The sequence below is a fragment of the Synchiropus splendidus genome, chromosome 1 (genome assembly GCF_027744825.2).
Source record: "Synchiropus splendidus isolate RoL2022-P1 chromosome 1, RoL_Sspl_1.0, whole genome shotgun sequence".
NCBI lineage: Eukaryota > Metazoa > Chordata > Actinopteri > Syngnathiformes > Callionymidae > Synchiropus > Synchiropus splendidus.
In genome coordinates, this window is record NC_071334.1 from 45,792,267 (window position 1) to 45,816,710 (window position 24,444).

At 40.0% G+C, this 24,444-nt stretch overlaps 1 protein-coding gene across 4 annotated transcripts; it reads left to right on the forward strand.

The window, feature by feature from the left end:
• The first annotated feature begins 982 nt into the window (after positions 1-982).
• Positions 983-21,800, forward strand: rc3h2 (ring finger and CCCH-type domains 2). 4 transcript variants are annotated; one of them, XM_053863241.1, is made up of 21 exons: positions 985-1,419; positions 2,016-2,061; positions 6,658-6,980; positions 7,043-7,160; positions 7,616-7,849; positions 8,614-8,789; positions 10,456-10,656; positions 10,740-10,872; positions 11,540-11,658; positions 13,977-14,089; positions 14,150-14,419; positions 14,534-14,730; positions 14,809-15,113; positions 15,194-15,340; positions 16,392-16,529; positions 17,167-17,322; positions 17,382-17,619; positions 18,096-18,180; positions 19,243-19,456; positions 21,376-21,539; positions 21,620-21,800. In XM_053863241.1, the coding sequence occupies exons 3-21, from the start codon at positions 6,750-6,752 to the stop codon at positions 21,762-21,764; spliced, it is 3,384 nt and encodes a 1,127-aa protein (XP_053719216.1). In that variant the 5' UTR covers positions 985-1,419; positions 2,016-2,061; positions 6,658-6,749; the 3' UTR covers positions 21,765-21,800. The 4 variants fall into 4 exon arrangements, with proteins under 4 accessions (XP_053719233.1, XP_053719224.1, XP_053719216.1 ...); XM_053863258.1 differs by lacking the exon at positions 2,016-2,061 and having other exon boundaries at positions 983-1,419; positions 21,409-21,539; XM_053863249.1 differs by lacking the exon at positions 2,016-2,061 and having other exon boundaries at positions 984-1,419; positions 10,746-10,872.
• Positions 21,801-24,444: the final 2,644 nt, after the last annotated feature.

Consider the following 24,444-nt stretch of genomic DNA (forward strand, 5'->3'; position numbering starts at 1 on the left):
GACATAACACCTGGGGCGGATCTTGACTCATAAACAGTAGGTGCGTTCCACGTGACTGACTTCGACTTCATATTTAACTGTTGTTTCTATGTTGTACTGACCACATTGGAAGTGTATACATTATTCTGCAACATGTGTCCCTTCATGTTGGCTAAATCATCGTATGTGTGTGTCTCCATCTGCATATGGTACAGAAACAAATGCACTCTCACCATATGATCCGTCGAAACCAGAAGGGATGTTGCATTCCATTTGTCCTCGAAGCTGGGAAGACATTACGCAACATTGGAAGTCCCAGTTGGAAGGTGCGAGATTGGCCACCACCAATCCAAGATGGCTGCTCAGTGTCAACAGTCGGTAGAGCTCCTTTAATGTTGTGCACATGTCACAAATATACAGTATAGAAATCTTTCTGTCGCGTAATTTTAAGTGTTCATGCTATATAGCTGAACCAGAATGCAGAGTGTGCTAAAAGCAGCTATCGCTGGCCTGGTTGAGTTCCGACTTTGGCAATGGGAACGCAATGACTTATGCCGTAGTTTGATCTATTTTACTTGTCTATTAGTGTGTGAGATTTGATTACTGAAGAGGAAAACTGGACTCGTGGGTTCCTTTAAAAGCTATTGAATAAACACCGAAATTATATTGATAGTATAGCATATAGGTTAAAAGAGCCATAGATATAAGGAAGTAAGAATGTCCATATTTATCCTTTAATCTATATTATCCAGTGTTATTCCTGATTATGAATACAGTTACAGCCCGAATTATGCTCGCAGGGAGACTGCAAAGCCGCATCAGGCGATTACTTTTCATAATGGGAAATTCCTGTTGCCTACTGTGCAGCACAAAAAGGGAACTTGTTTTCAAACTTCACCGCGTTCTTGTGCGCGCACTACTTCGCGGACTGTTCCTTTAAAGCAGCCAGCCCACGCCTCAAAAAGCGGCTTGTTCCGGCTTGTCCGCTTACATCATTTTATCCTTGCTCGTCACATTACTAAAGTAGTACCCACGACTAAGATTCAGAGGCACGAAATCGAACACAAAGATTGTCGACAGACGAGTTTCAGAGACAGTCGCAGATGAAATAAAGCCGAGCAGCAGAGGTCTTCTTCCGCAGGCGGTTGGTGCTCCGAGCACGCGGCATTAGCTCCATCAGTGGCGGAGGGATACATGGCTTCTCCTCCCGGTCCTGCTTTGACGCGAGGAGGGTGTGTGACCCGCTGTACCTGCCTTTGATTCCACAGAGGCAGCGCGCCACAAGCGCTTCGAACCATGGACGAAGTGGCGAGCCACATAGATGTGCATTTCCAGCACAAATATTAACAAGCTGTCGCCGCTGCTCTGCGACAAGACGGCAAGACATTTTGTCTCACACTGATGCGCTCATGTGGGTGATGATGTTGCTGCGCGGCTGAGGTAAGTCGTGCGCACTTTTCACAGGAATGCTCGTCTTTTAGTTAATGTTTTCTGAAATTGCGGGTTATGCAACTGAAATATGAAATAACCCTCTGCAACTGGTGTTACATTGAAAGTATAAAGTGCGTGTTGACATTTTTGAATTGTTTCCGTGGGGATACTCTGAAACTATCTTGTCACACGAGTTGTACGGAATTATTGTTTAATATTCGTTAGCATGTGCTGAAATCCGTAAACTAGCTTTGCTATTGCATTTGCAAACGTGGTAAGTGGTTTACAGTGTAACAGCAGCGGTTGTGATATGTTACCTACTGAATTGTTATCGTTAGAACTTTCTTTTTTATGTTAATTTAGCCCATGATTCGAAATATTATATATTATATCTATGCATTATTGGTCGGGTGGGCTTCTGCATTTGTTGCTCAAAGCAAGAAATGTGCTCCATGTTGGAAGGCAGTTATGTTGATAAGTGTACACTTCCTAGAACCATGGCTAGTTTTGTTCCTGAGTGAGGGGACGCTATTTTGTGTGCTGAATTGGCTTGGTGATGATTCACCCACAGTTGAAATGTATTCATCGAACTTTAATTGTTGCAGGTGGATGCTAAGGTAGAGACCCCAGGACAGACACACTACCTGAAAAGTTTGTAGTTCTATTCAAGTTTCGTTTACAAGCTGAAATGAAAAATTTAGTCAGAATTGCTGGTTTTTCATCGTGTGACGTGCACACACGTGTGTGAGACGTTCACACACGTGTGAGACGCCAGTTATGTCTTTCCTTCTATTAACTTTATTGTTTAAGATGATAGATTTTTCAGATGTGTAGTTGATGATGTCGTGCCTCTTACAAATCTGAAGCTTTTATAAACCAAATAAATTCTGTAGTTGATTCTATAGCAGCATTAAGGTCAAGAACCTTATAGAATTCTCTGGAACAATGTGGCTTTATGTCATTATATATATGATGTGTAACACGGATTTGAAACGGTATTTTCCATTCTCTGTTTTCATTGAAATGTGAAATACATTTCTTTGTTTGTGCAAGAAATTACTTCACATTGACTAAAGTCATGTAGAAAACTCCTCACATAAAATGAAACACAATTAGATTAAACAAAATAAGTGCTCAATGAGTTGGGTGGGAATACAACGTTCCTCCAAAGTCTGTAAAAATTGACGACACGGTAAATAAAAAAATAAAGAAATGAAATACAACCAACCAATGAATGGTAAAACAACTGTGGGATATGTGAAATTGGGTGTATATGGTTGAAATAGCTTCAGAAAGAAGTGTTATTACGGATTGCCCAAACCTGCCCTAATTTCTGAAGAAAAGTGGTGCAAAGTTCGGGAGAATGATTACTTTTGCTGGGAACATGCCAAAAATGATTACAAATGAAAAACTGGTGGAACAGATCCTGAATGGCTCATTTTGTCAATAAAATTCCCACCATAAAATACTGTAATTTGCCAGGAAATGAACCTTACATTGCACTACTCCTGAAAGCTGTGGTTGCTGCGCACAGACATATATCACAAGGGTCTAAAAGTGGCACTGAACTGCTTATGCTGTATAATGTAGTAGCTAGCAGCCTGCACAGCTACTGTGCCTCCCACAGAGATACTGCCCCCACGCACTGTGATGACAGTGATAATGAATAAATAATCGCAATCTTCCACAATGTACCACCAAACAAGTCAGCAGAAACTGCAAAACAAGGGTTCAGCAAACAAAAACAGGTAGCTTTGTCTTCTTGGTGTTCTGATAGCCAAGTTCCTTAGCTGGAATAGGACTGACACAGTAATATCGTGATGATATGTGATTTAGTTGTGCTTTCCTCCTCCTACACACCAGAGAGCTGTTTGGTTGGAGTCTGTCTTCTGAGTGTAGTTAAGTGTAGAAGTTTAACTTTCCCATCACTGATTCACCTCCTGTTTTTATTTCCTCTTATTACATATTTTCACCTGAATTTCTGAGATGTACATGGGTCATGATGATGAAAAAGCATGAACAACCATTAAATGTTCATTAAGGCCTTTAATCTCTCATTTGCTCCTTGAGTTGGGGGCAAGTTTCATGACTGAGTTGGGTAAAGAATCACTTTGGATAAAAAAACCCAAAACATTTTAGGTGGGTTGAATCGTAACCAGGGCATTTCCAAAGTAGCTTGCAAGCCAGAAAATTGTTGACACTAATTCTATTATTTAACCTTGGGTGCCTATACTGACATGAAGCACCCAAACCTGTACGAGCTTGGCACGGAATGTTCTAAATCTGTGGCCGGTAGTGATAGTGAGAACTGTCATTTGTCCTCATGTTACTCCGTGTTCTGACCTAAGGTTCAACTCCATGTGGCTGAAATTGGATGTGTAGTCACTGGCCATGGAGTTCTTTTTCAGTCATTGTTGATATTCAATATACAAAAAAAAAATTGTAATAATAGTAATAATTTGTTTCAAACTACAGGACCTTTAAAACGTGGTAGAAAAAACAGTTAGAAATAGATTTGGCATTTGATGCATTTGGTGCCATGCACAGGAAAATCAATTGAGATCAATTGATTCTTTTTTAAACCAGGCCGTAGTGATGGAAAGCTAATATGAAGTGTTTTAATAGTTATGGACACACTCAGAGAGATTACCCGATGCATGTTTTCAATGACTCTTTGCTTTGGTTTGAATTAGGAGCATTAAAGACAATGCAATTCGGTTTTCAAATTTCAAATGAAGTACAGTTTGAATGTTCAGCCCATTTCAAATGTTGAACTTTAAATTTCATTGTACATTTTGTAGTTACTGTTCATGAGGTTGAGCTTTGGGGTGAAAAAAATGGTATAACCCCGATAACTAAAACAAGAAATCAGACCACATTCATCTTTTTTTTCCCTATTTATGTTGTTATATCGTGTTGTCATGGCTCTAATGCAGAGCTTAGTTCTCTTTATACATGAACATATACTGAGCTATGTTGATTTGATGTCAGCATATCTAAGATAGATCTATCATTTACCATGTTATTTTCTTGCAGAAAAACAAACTGTTTTAAAGGAAGTTATTAGAGCATGAATAAATGTAAAGAAATTGTGATTCAGTCATTTAGAAAAGCTTCGGAATTTAAGGAAGTGGGTGTGTGCTGCTGTTACTTTAGATTCATTTGTTCGTATCATATGACCCAGATTATGTATGACAGGGGGCTTTTTGTGAGTGTGCATGTGGCGGTGTCTTGTACTACACTTAGCATGCCTTGTGCTGGGTATTTTTCATTTCTGAACGCTCGCTGCAGGAGGCGATTGACAGTGTCCAGCTGCACTTCTCACTTCACAGAAGGCCTATATTCTTTTTGGAACAAAAACAGGAAGCAGCAGTTGCTCCAAGCAGGAACAGGTGCCAGCCAGCATGACTTTTTGAGTTGCACATTTGTCCCCTAGATTTCACCACTCCCACCTCACTGAGGATTTTTTTAGACTCTTCCGTAAAGACAGAAATTGTGCCTCGTCTTCGAACTTCCCCCTGATCTTGATTCGCACCCTGAGACTTGTAGTTGTCTTCAGCAGTTGTGTACTGATCTATCTACGCTGCTGTTACCTATATTCCGTGCTACTGTTGCTTTCTTGATGGAAGGAAATTTGGTACTCCAGGCGAAAGACAGATATGGGAGGAAAAGGGAGCATAGGAGTTTCCTCTCACTGTGGAAGGTAGGTACTTTACAACAATTACAATACCTAATATTGATGATCAACTCTGATACTGTGCCAGTATCAGTAACAATCCTACTGTTATCCATTGGTCTTAATCTTGCAAAAAAAAAAAAAAAAAAAAATATATATATATATATATATATATATATATATATATATATATATATATTTTTTTTTTTTTTTTTTTTTTTTTTTTATCTGAATATTGAAAAGCACTTTACTTTGCTTTAAAAATTGCACCATAAGAGGTCTGTATAGAAGTAACTGTGAATTGGTTCCTGGAGTGTATTGGTTATTCTCACACTGTCATGGTGGGTCTGTCTTGGCTGATACAGTAATGTAATGAAACAATGCCGATTGGGCGGGCTCGGCATCAAAGGGTTAATGTTGTTGTACTATAATATGCTGCACTAACTGGTTCCTTTATGTTTTCTTAAACAGGTTTAGTCAGTTCCTTCCACCTCCCCCTCCCCTTTCCCGCAGATGAAATGTGGGAGTATTAGCTTTTATTACAACCGTTTAAAATTGATTAACACTGTGTCTACTTGTTACTTCCCTGAACGTTTTAACAGATGTGATGAAAATGAGAAACAACTGTTTTGTTCTGTGTGTCGACATCATGGTTTTCTTATTGTTTGCTTTTTGTTTTTCAGATATATAATGTCATGTCTTTTTCTGCTCAAGTGATCTTGATCACACTTTGCTTTTATGGGAACATATTTACTGTATATGTTAATTATGTTTCTAACATTTTAATGTCAACTTTTTGAGTGTTCATTGGTTAGAACATTATGACTGCCTATCCTACTGAATACTTTCAAAAATAGCTGATTCAATAACCCATTGGGCCACATGGAAGTCAGGGCCTGTTTTGGGGACCTGTAATCACTCATTGTCATTACAACTATTTAATAATAGAATAATTATGTGACAAGCTTGCAATACATGGAATAACGTCCTTTGACAAGCGACAGTATGAAAAAAAGTTTAAAGAAGGCTTTTACGCCAAGATTACATCCAGATTTTTATTATGATGATTTTTTGGGTGTAAGTGATGAAATCACATGTCGAGATGTGGACATTCAAGAAGTCAATATCGCAATTCCCTCCCTCAGTCTGAATACATTGTCATTTATTATTGTATTGATATCAAGATGTCTGGCGTGACATTTTGTACCTATTGTTCAGCCCTATTTTAGGAGTTTAAGAAATATCGTGAGAAAGGTGTGATGCATTTTTAAACGTGCTTTTTGACAAGTTTTGACAACACAAGAGGAATATTGAAAGTTTGTTAGTTGTAATGCTTGTTTTAGTTTTGATGATTGTTGTGTTTCCATCTTTCATAATCTGCTAAAGCTGGTTTATTTGTGGTACACCTGGTTAGCAGGAGTGAGAACCAAATATCTGGGGTCAATATATCATGAAATGTCTCTGATTCTGAGTGCCTTTTCTAACAGCAGCTCCACCAGCTTCCATTCCAATGAAGCACTTGCAATTGAATCCATGTGTAACCACTGTGTCTTCTGTCTTGTCGTCCACAGACGCCATCAGTGCTGGCAAACAACAGCAGGTGTCAGAATTTGTTAATATGCAATCCTCCTGAGCGTCCCCCTTCCGGTGGTGTGGTGCGAGCATGCCAGTGCAGGCGGCCCAGTGGACAGAGTTCTTGTCTTGTCCCATCTGCTATAATGAATTTGACAGTGGTAGCCACAAGCCCATCAGCCTGGGCTGCTCACACACCGTATGTAAGACTTGTCTGCACAAACTGCACAGGAAAGCATGTCCATTTGATCAAACCCCAATCAGCACGGACATCGACCTGCTGCCTGTTAACTGTGCGCTGTTGCAGCTGGTTGGGGCGCAAGTGAGTCACCAGTGATATTTACCTGTTTTGCCTAGGTCTTATTGACATGGTGTGTTTTCCAGATTTCAGTCGTGCAACCGGTGAGTCTGAAGACAGCAGCCGAAGTTGCGCACTATGAGGTGTGCAGGGTGTGTGTCGAAGAGCTGGCTCTGTACCTTAAACCCATCAATGGCACCAAGGGTGAGTTTCCAAACAAGCAGATAAATCCTGACTTATTTGTTGACAAGCACTTTCTGGTAAATGTTTATAGGCAGCTTTTAGATTTGTCACACTTTTAATAACGCTCAGAAAATTCCCCACTCTTTTGATGAACCAATAGCATGAGCAGAACAGTTTAAAGTTCCGGACCGCTTGTTTGTTTTCTATTACTACAATTGTTAGCCGTTCTTCAAGTGATCTGCTTTGATCATCGTGTGTACTACTTTGTCACAGTTGACAGGCAGCAATAATCAACAAAGGCCTCCAGCATTCTCCTTATGTTGATATCATGTATGACATGTATGTCGTTCGTATAACGTTCTTCATAACAGTGACTCAAATTTGAGATTTGCACTGTAAACTTGTCTTCACATTTCCTGCTTTTCTTCGGCTGTGTTAAATCTTAGAATATCATCATAATGTGGCTTTTCTTCTAGGCATGGCGTCAGTAAGTCCAAGTGCGCTGAGTCGGCCCATGCAGAGGAAGCTTGTGACTCTGGTGAACTGCCAGCTGGTGGAGGAGGAGGGTCGTGTGCGGGCAGTGCGTGCAGGTCGCTCGCTGGGCGAACGGACTGTCACTGAGCTAATCCTGCAACATCAGAACCCCCAGCAGCTCTCTGCTAACCTCTGGGCTGCAGTGAGGGCTCGGGGTTGCCAGTTTCTTGGTCCCGGTAAGTTGCTTTAGTTTAACCAATGACAATGATGTTCATCAAGTGTTTTCTTGTGAAACCGCACTCCGCACTCCTGTGACTTCAGAGTTTGACAAGTCGTTGTAGGTCCAGATGCTTTGTAACAAAGAATTCTTTAAACTCCCTTCACATTTTTGTAGAACAAATTCTGGGCTGGATCATGTGCTTTAAACAGTAATTTCAAGATGACCTTAAATCGGGTTGTTGAGGCAAATGCATACCACATATCATCTGTTACTGTGGGTCTTAAAAGGGAGACTGGAAAACGATTTGTCTTGGATAATATCAGTTGGAATAGTTGGGATTTGTGAAATTGAATTTGTAAAACTTTTTTGTTTTAAAGAACCACAAGTTAATCAAGGTGAGTTGAAAATGAAACTGTAATGTTTGTTAATTCTGTGTCTGAGACTGAGAGAGCTGGGTGATCAGTGTCCTGAGATGGCTGATGGTCCGATTACATAAACGTTCTGATCTGCTCGTGCTGGTTCCAGGTGTCCTGTGATGATTACTCATAGGGCAGATTCTGACCGGGAAATTGTTTCCTGTCATGATATCAGAATGAGTTCATTTTTTAATCTGAGGGCACCAGAACCAAAGAAATCTCAAATTGTGTCTGCCATTATTACTGTGAAATCCTCATTTTTTGTCTCTGATTCTTCCTCTGTAATATCTGCCCGTCATCCCTGCCTCCTCTCACGCGCCTTCTATCATCGCTGACGATGCCTTATCCACCCCCTCTCCATCAGCTATGCAGGAAGATGCACTGAAGTTGGTTCTACTTGCTCTAGAAGATGGCTCGGCTCTTTCCAGAAAAGTGCTTGTTTTGTTTGTGGTCCAAAAGTTAGAGGCTCGATTCCCACAGGCCTCAAAAACCAGCATTGGCCATGTGGTGCAGCTCCTGTACAGAGCCTCCTGCTTCAAGGTACACAAGACACGACTTACCATGTGGATTCACATCGAGCAAGATTAGAATAAAGGATATTGTTGTGTGTTTTAACTTAACCAATATATTTACGTTTGTTTTTGGCAACACATATGGCAAATATGTGCCTCTTTCAATGTTATCTAGAGTTTGAACAAGTTACAGTGCATGCATGGTTCAGAACAATGAGAGCTGGGAGCGCTCTTTTGTTGCTGGACACAAAGACAATTTCTCAGGACATAGTTAATTATGGCATAGACCAGATGTGGTTCACAGGCCTCAGGTTAGACATATCTAACCAATGTAAAATGAAATTCATCATGATGATTATTATGATTCTTCATTATGATACTACTTCTGTGTTTCAATGTATTGTTGTTTCCACTCAATTGTATTGTATCTGATTTTTTGATAGTGAATAAGAAAGTTCTAAATTACATTTTCAGCCTATAGATCACTTAGTTTTGCTACCTCATGGACTACAGTGTCACAACAAAAAATCTAACTTTTTAGAGGGTCTGACAACAGTTCATTACATGACGATCCAATGTGTCCTGCCCTGTGACTGACCAGCAAACCACTTGCGGCTCATACAGACTGTTCTCGAATGACAGCTGGTGTTGGCCATCTGCAACCCCGGAATGCCTGGACTTACGAGAGAAAGATAGATGTAAATGTGTGTTCAACAATAAATGCAGTGTCTCAAACATAACAAATTTAAATTCTATTGAATTGAATCACTACGAAATATGCAGAGGCCCATTAATGTGTAGCGCCATTGTATTTATGATATGACTAACCCACTGGCACGATGAAACCACATTGAAATCTTAAGTATTTGATAAATGACCTTTTGGAGAAATGTGAAAACTGAGTCAACAAAAAGTCAACAATTGAGAGCCAGTACCGTCGAATGAGAAGCTAAAATAATATAAATAATAACATTCATGAAGAAGCTGTGGTAGATATAAAATAGACCTCTCCTGATGTATCTCTGTGTGAAAGCATCAGCACTAGCATGATATCAGATTGCTGTCATTACTTGTCGGGCAGAAATGGCAGCTATTTGGCTGTGATGTAATACAAGTCTAAATTTGTCCCTGCTTGTCCTGTGGATAGTTATTATGTAAGTTGACTCAGGGTTTGAAGTTAAACAGCAGTATATTATAAAATATATATATATATATATATATATATATATATAGTTAATTTAGCTTTACTTGTTACTTTGGTGCACAGTGAGCACTTCACTAGGATTTCTACTTGCAACTTCTTCCTCCACAGTGCAGGCTTGTGAGCTGAGCCTAAATTCTGCTCATTTATAACCAGTGACTGATTAAAGTGTGTGTTGGTATCTTATGATGATTACTCATAGGGCAGATTCTGAAACAGAGGAGATATCCTTTGTCTGATCTGAATTTGAGTTGACTGTGTCTGAAGAAACCACACACATATCACTTGAGATGCTCATATACACAATCACAGCATGAATTATCGCAGGCAAACTGATACATAGATCTGTTTTTTTTGCACTGCTGTGTGAAAAGAACAAATTGTCTTTAATCACAACTGCATAACATTTTGTGTATGCTTATGTTAATCCATGTCTATGGACTTCTGACATTTTCTGTCAGACATCAGAATTCTTTTATGTGCTCTGCCACAGGTGACAAAGAGAGACGAAGACTCCTCTCTGATGCAGCTTAAGGAAGAATTTCGGACGTACGAGGCTCTCAGGAGAGAACATGACGCTCAGATTGTCCACATTGCCATGGAAGCTGGTCTTCGGATTTCACCTGAGCAATGGTCATCTCTGCTGTATGGAGACTTGGTCCATAAGTCCCACATGCAGTCCATCATAGACAAGGTGAGTCTTGAGTCAAGGCGAAAACAATCAGATTTGGTGCTTCGTCACTGTTTACAGGCCAAATCTTATGTGTCCTGCTCTAGTTGCAGTCTCCAGAGTCATTTGCGAAAAGTGTTCAGGAGTTGACGATCGTTCTGCAGAGGACTGGGGACCCTGCCAACCTGGCGAGTCTCAGACCTCACTTGGAGCTTCTGGCCAACATTGACCACAACCCCGGTAACTAGCTGGACATTGTCTCCTTTTACCTTGGCTGCCTGCACCTCTACTTGAAAGTCATTCTTTACTGACCATTACAGACAACATCATATGACACATGACTGCAGTTATATAAAAATGTAACGTTTTTTAACCCAAAGAAAATTGTGCTTAGTCCTACCGAGCCACATCAGCAGTGATCTGTATTTCTCTTTGGTTAAATAAAATATACAATGAATGAAATAAAGAATTAAATGAATATTAATTTCTTTAGATTCAGACCTAGGCACCTTGACTCCTTAGGTAACCCAATCATAACTATATCACCATTATCACTTATACAATAACGTACTATGGTGGGTTGGTGACCCCCAATGTCCACTATTGTAACCGACAACGTAGGGTGTTATTTTTGTGTAATTTGTGGTTATTCAACTGGTTTGTAAAATCACTGAAATGCACTTGTTCTTGTGTCCTGTGTGTATATTAAGACTAGATACTTTAAGTTGGCCTGCTGGGGATGAACATTTGTCTTAAGAGTTATAAAACAATTATCAAGAACTTCAATGTTGTTGTAATCAAACAATACCCTTTCATGATGGTTAGTCATACTAACCATTGATCCTGCTGTTTTGTGAGTATTGTTCGCAGCCCCAGTCCTCATGTCTATGACCTTCCCTGTTTTCAGATGACATAGCACCATCCTGGGAGGAGCTGGAAAGTGTGATGTTGGCCGTGAAGCTGGTGGTGCACGGGCTTGTGGAGTTTATCCAGAACTTCAGCAAAAAAAGTCATGACACTCCACAGGTACTGTGAAGTAAATCTCTGCTGCAGCATCTTAGTTGGGGAGATGAGTTACTGAAGTGAGAGAAGCTTCAGGCGAAGTGAGCAATGGTGGAGTGTGCTCAGTAGAAATATTCTGAATTTTAAACAAGTGGAGCAGTGTCAGAAGATACTGTACTTTTTATTCGAAGCACTGCAGATGAATATGATGATGATGCTCAACGAGTCCGGTCGCATTGGTCATCACACTTACATTCGGAAGAAGCATTGTATTTTCTATAAATTATACATTGTCCTTTGAGGAGCAGGGTTGCTCTTATCCTTCCACACTGTGAGGCACCAGCCGCAGTTACATGGGCACTTTTTCCACAATCTGTATGTATCCTGAGCAGTGGTTAAATCGACCATGTTTACATGACACACGAAGACACAATGAGATTCAGAGGTGCGATTGGATGCAGCAAGTTTTTAATCTGAACTACTCTGGCAATAGCCAGAAGCAGAGATAAAATAAACGAAGAGACACTTCTGCACTTCTACCTCTGCTATCCATTTGTAAACAAAGTCCATAACTTAGCACCATGTTACAGCAGATTGATACAGATTGTTGCTTCATTCAAGTTATTCACAACTGTATTGTGTAGGGCTGCAACTACGAACTGATAAAATTTGTTTATTAAAAGTGTTGGCAACGAATTTGGTCATCGATTTGTTGTGTTGCGCTATTACTATGCTGTGCAGAAAGTTCAAGTTATAAAACGTTGGATTCAGTGCTACGCGGAGCCTGAGGAAAGACCACAGCAGAGACGTAGGCGCTTGAGCACTTTGTGTTGTTTCCATAACACGTTTTTCTGCGTTAAGGACATTTACACTGTGATAGTAAAACCCCTTCTGTGATATCCGGCTACTTGCTGACATGTGGGACAGCTGATGACATCATCGGACAGTATGGCTTCATTTCTGTATCCAAAGAGCCATTTCAGAGCGAGCAACTTTAAAAGTCATTTGTTTTTTGAACAATTTTATATCAAACAAATATCACTGTAGCTCAGACTCTGAACTCTGTTCCGGTGAACTTGTGATACGGATCAAGTGTTAAAGTGAGACGAAGGTGAATACATCAAACAACCGTCCCCTTTTCTAGCCGTCATCATTGTGGGTCCAAACTGACTCACATTACATTGAAAGACTTTGGTTGAATGGTCTTTAAACTCACCTTAATCTTTTTTTCTGCTCTAAGCCACAGCACAAATGGTGAGTCAGTGCTGCTGATCCGTTTGTTGTCTTGAGTGACTCTCCTCATGCCCAAGATGTCTGACTCAAAACAAAATTTTAGATCAATAAAATAAAACCATGTTTTCTCATTTCTCACATCCCCTTCAACAAAAATATAGCTTTCTGTACACTTTTTAAAGAAAAAGTCTAAATGTGAAAGTTGTGAAACATACATGAGTATGTTCATTGTGTCAGGCTGTTCATTTACTAATTTTATTTTAATTTATTATCTAAAGAAGCAGCTTGTTAATGCACTTGTGAAGTCCATACAAGATTTGTATTGAATAAGGAGGTGGAAATTAAAGCTTGAATAATCGACCAATGAATCGATTGTTAAAATAATTGTTAGTTGTAGCCCTAGTATTTTGTTCAATACATTTGCGTCACATTATTTATGAAATCGGTGTTCACCTGGTGTTGTGAGTGGTTTTGTTTGTGGAGAATTCACTTTTGAGTAGGGATGTCAAACTGATGCACAAAATGGACGCAGGGTTTTTGTTTCAACCCTGTTAGCACATATACTGTAGCTTAAAGAATCAGGTATCAGCTGAAACAAACAGCACACCTGATTGGTGAGAAGTTGTCCTCTTGATTGGTTGGAACAAGAGCCTGCATCCACTGCGGCCCTTTGAGGACCTGCTTGACACCACTGATGTTGAGACTGCAAGCGCTCACAAAAGCACATTATATCCTGATGTAGCAGAAGCATGTTGTTTTGCCCGTGATCAAGGACAAAGGTCTTATTTTAATGTTAGACATTTCTTCTGGGACTGGCGACTGCAGTGCCTGGAGTACAGCAAGCACAGGGAGATCATATGAACTCCACACCTAACGGACTCTTGTCTTGTCCCAAGCTGTTGGCAGCGCATTCAAATTCCTGCTGTTGCTATGTATAAATTTGTGTACTTCTGTTAATTAAAACAAAATACTACTGGACGGTACTGTTTTCATTTTTAATTCCTCTCTTACGTGCTGTAGTCGTGTACAAGTTGCTTCTTAAGGTACTCCAATTAAGCATTTATTCATATTTTTTTAGGATATCTAAACTCTCTATCCACATTATGCAGCCACAGACCAACAGCAAGTACAAGACCAGCATGTGCAGAGACCTTCGTCTGCAGGGAGGATGTCCAAGAGGGACCAACTGCACGTTTGCACACACGCAGGATGAGCTAGAGAAGTGAGTGAGATTTAGCTAAATCATTGTCTGATTCTGACTGTGACCAAAAATCTTTCTCAGATTCAGATTACGGAACAAGAAGAGCTGCAGTGTTGGTCGAACTGTCCCGTTAGTTTTGGGCAAAACCTTTGCTCTAGACAGCACGCTACTCAATGACCTGCCAGCACAGACCCATAATGGTACTGCAGAGAGTCCTGAGTCGCTGGCGGAGGAAGTATCTGGTCGAAATCACACGCATCTGATCTCCAGAGCTGCTGACATAATGGAGGAAAGTAAAAGAACAGTGCCAAGCAGATCAATCGTCTCTTCCACCAACAGTGCCTCGGAGCAGTAAGCGCTTTACATAAATTTGCAATAAGGCGCATGAAAAAGTAAATTTTATTTCAATCTGAATGACATGTCGTCAAATCTAAATATTCCTTCTTAATCACTTTCTTTTTGGAGGTTTTCTCCTCCCAGAGCTCCTGTCAGCCATTCATCGACGTCGCCTCCATCAAACACCGCCAGTCGGGCTGAAGGTGGAAATCATCTGTCCAAACATATTCCCTTTATAATGCGTGCACAACTTCCATCTCAGGCATCAGAACTTTATTTCCAGGAGAACCATGCGACGTTTGATCCGGGACACTATCAGCCTGGCTGTAAGGCTTTGATCAATAATATTACTTGTTAATTTAGTTTTTTCCATAAAGTAAACTGATTTGATCTGTCTGTCCCAGCTTGCTCCTACTACCCTTCTCCTCTCCATCCACCTCACAAACACTGCATGGCTCGGTTCCTCAGATCCTCCAACGTGCTTGAATCCCCGCTACCTCCTTCCCTTGGCCCTAGTACTACTCTTTACCCAGGTGATCCCCAAACGCCACATCCACCGACCACATCATCTGCTGGATATGGACCACATCCATCCAGAGATCGGATTGGACCCCATGCCTTTCACCATCATCCTGGTCAGCCATCGTATGCCCCTCCACATGGTATTTACGCACCTCTCTATGACACCAGGAGAGTATGGAGGCCACAGGTGAGCGTCTTTCACGTCTTGCACTGTGGCCCTTGAGTGATGTGTCTCAGTTGTTTATTCATGACTTAATGATTTTGCAGTTGTACCACAGAGAAGATGCTCGTAGTAATTCTCTGCCTCCAGAGGTTTTACATTCCTCTGTCTATCAGCCACCGCTCAGGGAGAGATTCAACTCTCTAGATAGCAACTACTGCTCCAGTTCTGAACACCGTGCAGGACTACACAGAGTAAGTAGGAACGCACACATCAGTGTCACAAAGTGGACGCTGGGCTTTGTACTGAAGTATTCATGAGCAATGTCAGAGTTGAGCTATTTCTAGTAGTTGTATTCCACAGACCTGTTAGTGATGTTTACTCTGACTGAATGTTAATGAGACTGATTAAGTTGTGATGCGATATAACATGATGTGTACAGCTATTGATCACTCAAAAAAAAATTATGAAGTATGAGCTGCTGTGATCAGTAGGATGTTTATTATCTGTATGGTTATTTACGCAATTATTAGAATATTTACTTTTAGTAGTGGATAATTGGTGAGTCTGTAGGTGACCAACCTCATGCAGGATTTTGCTTCCATCATTTCATTTCTTCTGCTTTCTCTTTACTCACACCCACGTCTCATATCACCTCCACCTTCCTCGCCAGCCCGGAATGTGCAGTTGTAGTTACAGCCTCCCACTTCTCACCTAAATATGTCTCTGCTTCCTTCTCGCATTCTTCTTCACCTCACGTCGCCATTCACTCTGTCAGTCATAGGAATTGCAGATTATACATTGGATTTATAAATAATTGCATCAAAATGTGAAGTAGATGACCAAATGTTTTATTATTTTTAGCAAATTTTATGTCAAACAGGTCCTTTACCGTTACCGTCCTGATAGAAAATAACCCTCTCAGAGTAATTAATTCAGCCAGCGCCACTGAAGCCAATCCTAACTTTACCGCTCATGTTGGTATGGGGAAACCAAAACGTGAAGCTGCGGAGCTGCTGATTCTTTAGACAGCTGCTTCGACATGGTGATACATGACATTTTCTGTAGAAATTAGAGAAAACTTTCCTTTCTTTTTCTTCTTCCAGGAAAATGATCCTCCCTGGAAAACAGTTCACACTACTATAATAATAAGAATGATAATTTTAAAAAAAAATGTTTTTTTAATAAATTGTCTTTTATCTTAGGAATAATACTAAATGATTCTGTAAAACAGATTTTGGTGTTAAGCCTTCCAGACTAGGACAATAATATGGTTGGATGTCTGTTGTTAATTCTTACTTTCAGGACTTTGGCCGGGTCCCACTGGGCTATGAGGATCTGTTCAGAAGGAAACAGGAGCAGTGGGCGCATCATCACCACCATCACAGTGCCAGTAGACCTTCACAGTCCTCCCCAATATTCACCATTGATTTTGGAACTGAGGTACAGCAAACAAATACTCATATGTCGTTACTTAAATTCATGCTATAAGAATTACGGAAACATGACTGCATACCTATTAAAGGGCAATTGAAGCTATTTCAAATGTAAAATGCATGTGTTGTTCAAATGTATCATTTGGAGTATGTTTGCCACAGTCCTGTCTTCTGCTGTGTCCAAAGTGTTTTGCACAGGAAATAGTTGCTAAGCAACAGCAGACACAGATATGGCAGCGGTGCACAATTGTGACTGCGTGTGAGTGTGGGTGTGGGGGAGACAGAAAAGGCAGTAGGAGACTTTAACTAGCAGTGACTCACACTTCAGCTTGAGTGAAGAATTGTTTTGCAAAGAATGTTTTCATGAAATCGGTTGTCAAATAATGCATTGTGTATGTGTGTGTGTGGAAGTAATTTTTTAGACTTGCTGAGAAGTACAATAGCACAGACTAATTATGACCATCCTTTTAGTGACAGAGTGGTCACTAATGCAAAGTCTAGATTGACAAAAAGGTTTATACAGGCTTTTGACTGACCTGGTACTTTATGTAGTTTGCTTAATTGTTGGCAAACTGTACTGACATATACTGTATATTGACATGTACATATGCGGAGCCTCATCCCACCAGCTCGTTCTGTTTCAGCATGTGGAGAGTGGAGGAGGCCAGTGTGTGGGGTGCAGGATGCGAAGCGACTCTCACTATTCTCCTTGGTCCTGTGGCACCATGGGCCGTCGTCTCAGCCCATTTGAACCTGAAGCAGTTACGCAAACACCCCCTCTTGCCTGTGCCGACCAACAGGTAACTTACCCAACACTTATTTTATTTATCCAAGTAGACTGAGTTTATTTCTTTGACAGGAAATAGACCATAACAGTAGCGGAGGTGGTACTGCTGTTGGAAAGCGATGGATCCACACGTTAGATCACTACCGGCGTTTAAAAGAGGAAGACCCAATTATTCCCTTCAGTGAGGGACCCATTATCTCCAAATGGGGGGCCATATCAAGGGCTTCTCGGACGGACTACCACACCACGGATCCTGTCCAAGCCACAGCTTGCCAGCGAAGCTCCAGCACCACACCAGTCAGCTTTAAAGGTACCGCAACAATAATCTGGCTGTCAAATAAAAACAGGCGCTCCTTTCCTAAAATTAAAGTCTATGGCCACCCAGGTGTTAGAAACAGTCAGTCAGTTCTGATGTTTTAACTTGATAAACTGAACCAAACTTGAGTTGGACACCTGGTACGTGTCTGTCATTGAATTTAAATTTAATTTTGTGCTAATCTAATGTGCTCCAGAATCCAGATGAGATTCACCCGTGAAGAGCAGATATACTTTACATGTACGTGTGATTTTTTCAGAATTGTGCTTGAAATGTGCCAAGTATAAACTAGTAACGGTGGTCAGTTGTGGGAACAGGAACTCACATATGCATCACAGTTACCTGAGATGGTGAAGAAAGAACAGAATATAGTCAAAGTCATAACTGGATGGACAAAAATTATAAAAATGAGGAGAAAGAAAATCTATTTCCTCTTTTCATTCAGTCTTCTCTCTTAAACGTTATTGTAGATTACAACCCACACCTGGAACACAATGAGTACAGGTGGGGCTCCAGAGGATCAGACTCATCCAGCCACTCCAGTTTCCTTGAGAGGTAAGGAAGTGATATTCACAGATTAGGATTAGAGCTATAATAAAGATTATAGCAGACAAAGAGAAATGTTTCCGACAACACTGAAGCGCGCGAATACGGAACCACGTTCTTTCCTGTGTCCCCCTGCCTTCTTTCCACATCAGTGTCTTGCTCGCCATTTGTCATGCCCCTCCCATCCTCTCTCCTCCTTTTTTCACCGTCTTTTGTCATGCTGAACACTTCTCAGAGGTTGCCTTGACCTCAGGATGTGCAGTCTGTCACGATGGACTGAACTCATCCTGTACAGATAATTTTATTGAAACACTGTGTGTATGTCCTCTGTAGGAAATAATTTTTACCCTCCTGCATTCACCTAAGACACAACTTGAACTACCTCTTTGTTGAATCTCCTTTGAATTTGAACATCAAAATCAGTAATTTCAACAATCAACTACATGAGTATTTAGTTCCCGCTGACAATCAAAAATCTATGCCATTTTAAAATGAAAATCCATTTCAAGAAACACTTTCAACATCCACATTAAACAAGTTAATGAGTTATTGCCAGCTATTATCCTTATTAGCCATTTCATTTCCAATTTTAGTGCTGTTAATAGTGCCTTTCATATGCATATAAAAGTAGTCTTTACTTGTACAATAATAAAGTATTGTTTTTCATCATGTAATTTAATTGACTTCATCTTCTAGTGAAGAAACAACATCTTACCTCTTGTGTCTGCCTTTTACAAGAATCACAGTCGGTGTGAATTTCTAATGACTCCAAATGCAATTTTATCTCAAACATCTTTTCTTAAAAGACTATAATACTGTTGGATACCACCCCCTGGCGACGCACACAGATTACTTCCTAAATATTGCAAACACATTTGTTTTCTTTCATCATTTGTCTTCATCTCTTGTGTGGCAGTGTTCTATTCATCACTGCTCTGCTCTAAAAATAGATCCGTTAGCTGCCTGCAAGGAACACTGCCCAGATCATAGAGTCGGGAAATCCCTGTTGCACTTATCACGTTTCTTGTCATTCCAGTCTGATTGTGTTCTTTTTCCGTACTGTGTGTAAAGTGAGCAGCTTTGTGTGTCCAAGTCGCTGGATCGTCGCACATCTGTTAGCAGTGGGGAACAAATCCTGTCCGACTGTCCGACGCATCCAAGAGCGTACAGCCAGCACCAAACCTCCGAACAAGAGTCGTGTGAACCAGAACCTGAACATGACATTGAACTTGATCTCTGCTCCATGGATTTGGAGGACTCGGACCGGGCACAAGACAAGACTCAGGTTTGTTTACTAAAGGAAATATATTAAATTAAGAACACATTGTTATTATGACAATAAGATGTGCGCGGCATGTAAATAGTACAGTTCTATAGTTGAGGGTGTTCTTACAACTATGATTTTTAAATATTAAAATAATTTGATTTAGTTTTACCCAAATGCTGGAATGGCTCAAGATTTCCTGTGTACTTCAATATTTAATACATTCTAAAATTGGCCTGCACACTTTTGTATTTTTGTATTCAGTTGTAATTAAAAAAGGTCTAATTAAAAAAGAAACAAAAAACCAAATGCATGTTTACTGATTTCACGCAGTGCTGTCTAATGACATCTAGGGATGAGTGATAACTTATCGTACACAATATACTGCCAAAAACAATCCCTGTCATGAGAATTTTGTGTCTCACGCTAATTTCAATAAACTCGCTGCATTGGACTTGCACACATGAATAGGACAAAACCATGCCACGGCGTGCTCTGCTCCGTGGCGTTTGACATGAACCAATGAATCAAAGCCTGCTTATTAACATTGGATGAACCTGTATAGCAAGACGATCAATGTAATTTAAGTGTTGTTAGCATGTGTGTACACTACTGTACAGCTTGTTATTATATTATGGAAATGCGAAACATATTAGGTAAAGTTGTATGCATTTATTTTACGTAATTTGTCAATTTTAATTTGATTAATTCATAATTTCATACCTCTACATGCCTGTACATATATCTTCCATTCCAGGGGTTCTTGACCTTTTTGATCTCGGGGCCAGTGTTGGGCAAGTTACTTTAAATTAGTAACTTAGTTACAGTTACTAGTTACCTCGTTCAAAAGTAACTTCGTTACTTCAAGTTACTCATTACTTTCAAAGTAACTTGTTCCTAGCAAAAGTAACTTTTTAAAAACTGTATATTATAGTGGATCTCAAACATAACCATCTTAGAACAGTCACAGTCATCAGGCTGGGTCGGGAACCAGCGACACTGGCACAGAATTGGACCCATTACTATTATTTGTATGGCCTGCTAAACTAAGATAGTCGGGTAACGTCAGTGTCCCGAAGCCAATCTACTGCTGTTGGGCTGCAGTGGCTTCTCTACTGTGGCGTCAGACGAGCGAAACTTTGCTGCGTCTGCTTCGGGCTTTTTTTCCCACCAGCTCGGTCGATCGACGCGTGCACTTTCTGAAGATATTACGCCTGATTGGAATTGCTTGTTTTGGACATGCATAGTGTTTTCCAGCCTCCACATAGCTTGCACGCCACTACAATATTTCTCTGGTCTTTTGCATCTAAAAAGGAAGAATAATGAGAAAATATCCACAATGGGAATCTCACACCTGAAACGTCATCGATTGCAGCCATTATTTCTTTCACCTGCCCAATGCTGTGTCACGTGACTAATGCAGGCTTCACGTCTACCACAGAATTTTTTGATGCGTATTATGGACACTGCTTTTTAAACTTACTTAAAACTTACTTACGCATAACGCGTTAGTCCCAACACTGCTCACGGCCCAGAGGGTTAAAATAAGAAAAACTTTTAGCGGCCATCTATGAAAGGCTCCTGGCTCAACCATGGGCCCCGGCCCTATGGTTAAGAATCACTGCTCTATTCCACTTAGGAAATGGAGGAAAAGGCATGAAAAAAAATTTATACTCATTTAAAAAAAAATTTATACTCATTATTTGATGCTGAATAGCCAGAAAATATTACATTTTGATGGTAACTGTTATTGTCATGCTAGCTTTTGGCTGCCATAATGCAATTTAAAGTGATATGATCGGGATTAAAGACAGTTTATGATTCTATCTCATGAGTGACTTTATTTTGTATTTCAATGGTTGTTGGTATTTGTTAGTCTTTCATGTGACTGTTTCCTTTTTGTAGACGCTCATTACTTTCTTTGTCATGTATAACAACAGGAGTGTGTAAACCGGACTGCCTCACATTCTCAGGAAAGCTTGCATCTCCTTCCAACTCCTTGCTCCTCACCCCTTCTCACCTCCAACATGGAGGATCTCCACCAAACAGACGGCCCGTCTGCTGAAAAGATGGACTCTCATCTGCTAAAAAAGATGGCCTTCAGGTAATCTTCATTTGGATATTTTTAGAATTCTTGCATGAGACATCCAGATAACCACAACTGTTTCATTGCTCCCTCTCCAGGAAGTCGTTGTCTCCAGGAGCGTTGGTGTCAGGCAGTCCGGGAGTTAGCAAGCTGCTGCTGCGAACGGGACCCCACCGACTTGGGGACTCTTCTCCCGTGTCTTGTCCTGAAAATCAAGCTGAATTGGTGCTTAATCGAAGTTAATCCATTTAATCATTCAATCAAAACAACAATATTTTTCTTTAAAACAGACAGATGAGGTCAATTTCCACCTAGATTTGTTTGAAGCTACGTGGCAGACATGAGCTGGATGAGTTACTAGATAGTGTTAATTTGTTTTTGCTCTTGTTTTTTTTGGTATATTTTGCCCCCTCACAGGAAAGCCACGTAAAAATTCATAGCCCAAAAATGACAGCATATGCGGTATGTCTGATGAAAATCATTCTAAACCGTTGTGTGTTACCAAGGGGACACAGTGTGATTTTCACTGTGTCCAACACAAGTCATGTCATACTTTAACTGCTTCACTTTAATTAATGTGATTTTTTTGCATCTGTGGTCTCTCACTTGTTAGTTCAATACCACTAAATCTCGCCATTAACGCTGGCTTGTCCAGTTCCCTCTCAGATGCACATTTAGCTCATGTGATCTTTCATGGACTGAACACAGTCTTCGTATGGCTTATGCACTATTTCACTTTAAGATCAAGAGAGGTGTTTGGGAGGTCCAATATGCTATTGTTCAATGACAGTCTGAGACTACAGTTACCGAGGGTCCAGTTGAGCTCGATCGAGGAAGCACATTTAAAAAAAAAAAAAGCATGTTCTAGTGTATTGGCTAGTCAGTGTCTATATTGGTAATTGTAATTAAATTGAAATCTCCCACTCGTTGTCGGTCTCAGGGTTTTGAAGCCAATAGATTTACCAGTTTTATTACAGTATTTAACACAAAAGTGAAGGATTACTTTACAACTCACTACAGTCTAGTCACCACATATAGTAGATCGTTTGTCTCTGCACTTACTCAGGTTGATCATCCACTTTACTTTTTCTCCTCCACTCACTGATTCATGTCACATCGGGGCATGTTTTCTGTTTATTTCTGTCAAGGTCCTTCCCTTCTAGGTTAATCAAAGCAACATTAACCTTACATTCTCTGGATTTAACATGGGTTTAAAAGAATAAATATTTTTATGAATACATCTGTTTAAGAGATGGTTAAGCTACAGCAGTCCTTCTCAAATAGTAGGGCGACTTTGGAGCATACTTTTTAGCTGTACTAGAATAATAAAGTGTAATAGCACATCCACTCATGATTTTCTTTATTTTTAATTTCAGACAAATTGATGCACTATAAGTCTTTTCTGGGATACAATGCTATACTGAGGTGTACTTATAATAATTTTATATAATTTTTACAAATAATAATATTTACAGAGGTGGCGGTTAGTTGGGGACACGAAACGTTTCCTTCTTCCTGAGGCGGGGCGCAACAAAAATAATTGAGAAGCACTGTGCTGCCGATACACCTCTATTATTAGACCACTGTTATTCTAAATGTCTTTAGTTACACCGGCTAAGAAGCGAAATGGGAGCTATGTGACAGCCGTATTTTAGACATAGGCCTCACAACTGCTTCATTGTTCATTACTGAATCATTGAAATTGACTCGCCCCTAACAGCTCAGAACGTCCATTTTGAATCAAACAACAGACCGCTATATTCAGCGACCGAAAAGGCCTCTGTCTTTTGCAAGTCATATGATCGCATGCTGCTGACGTCTTAATTCTCCAACACAGAGAGAAGGCCTTAACCATCAGTTTTCACACGGTCTCCAGCAATTCCATCTTACACTTGTTTCTTAAACATTTCTTTACAGATGTTCGTGTCCTGTCGAGTTGTATTTGTACGCTAACTACCAATATTTCAAAATAATGTGAAATTTACGTCTTCCTCAACATTGCATCACACTTCTACTTTCTTTTTTTGCCCTTGTACGATGTTTGGATTGTATTTGCCACACATATGGGTGCATTTTTCTGAGTGTGATGTACTCTGTTGATGTATTAAGTGTACAGCAATATAATGGGTTATAATTCCATTCATACTACCTTTTTTTTTCTTTCAGATAATGAATATGTAGTCCATATTATTTGTACTTTAAAACAAGTTTAACACATATCTAAACCACACTACTGTCAAGGTTAGAAATAATGCAAGGAAACATAATGGCCAGTCATAAACCTCTGACTTTATAGAACTAACTTAATGACCCCCTGCAAAGGTTCTGTAGTGATCAGAAGAACCATGTGTTTTCAAAACCTTTGCATCTCACCCATTCAGCTGCAATAGCACGTCTGCTGAATTGGACCACACTTTTCCTCCCATTGCCCATTTACTGTATGAGTGCCAAGATTTTGGCATGTGCTGTCATTTTTTTTAAATTGTTCCAGAGATTTGTTGATATCATCATCATAGAAAATGAAACACAAATGAATTAAATTCTTGTCAAGGTTTATGACTAACAATTGTAGTTAAGTCTATAATAAGATAATGAGTCTGATGAACATCTTTTATTATCATGAACAAAGATGATTTTGTCTCACTTAATTGTCTAATTATATTTGATCGATCTGTCTTAGATGGTTTCTAAAATGGTTTCACAAAATCATTCTGTTAAAATGCAAATCAGTCTTTCATCTGTCTGTTTTGGGAATTTTTTTTTCTGACGAACCTTAAAGGTCACACACGAACCTTCCAAGACATGTGACGTGGCAGTACATGATAGACGCACGCTTTACCTGCTCAGGGAGAAATTGTACTAAATACTTTTCTATGTTTCATTTTAAAAGAATCTGCAGAAGTATTTTGCCTCGCAGCTTTGT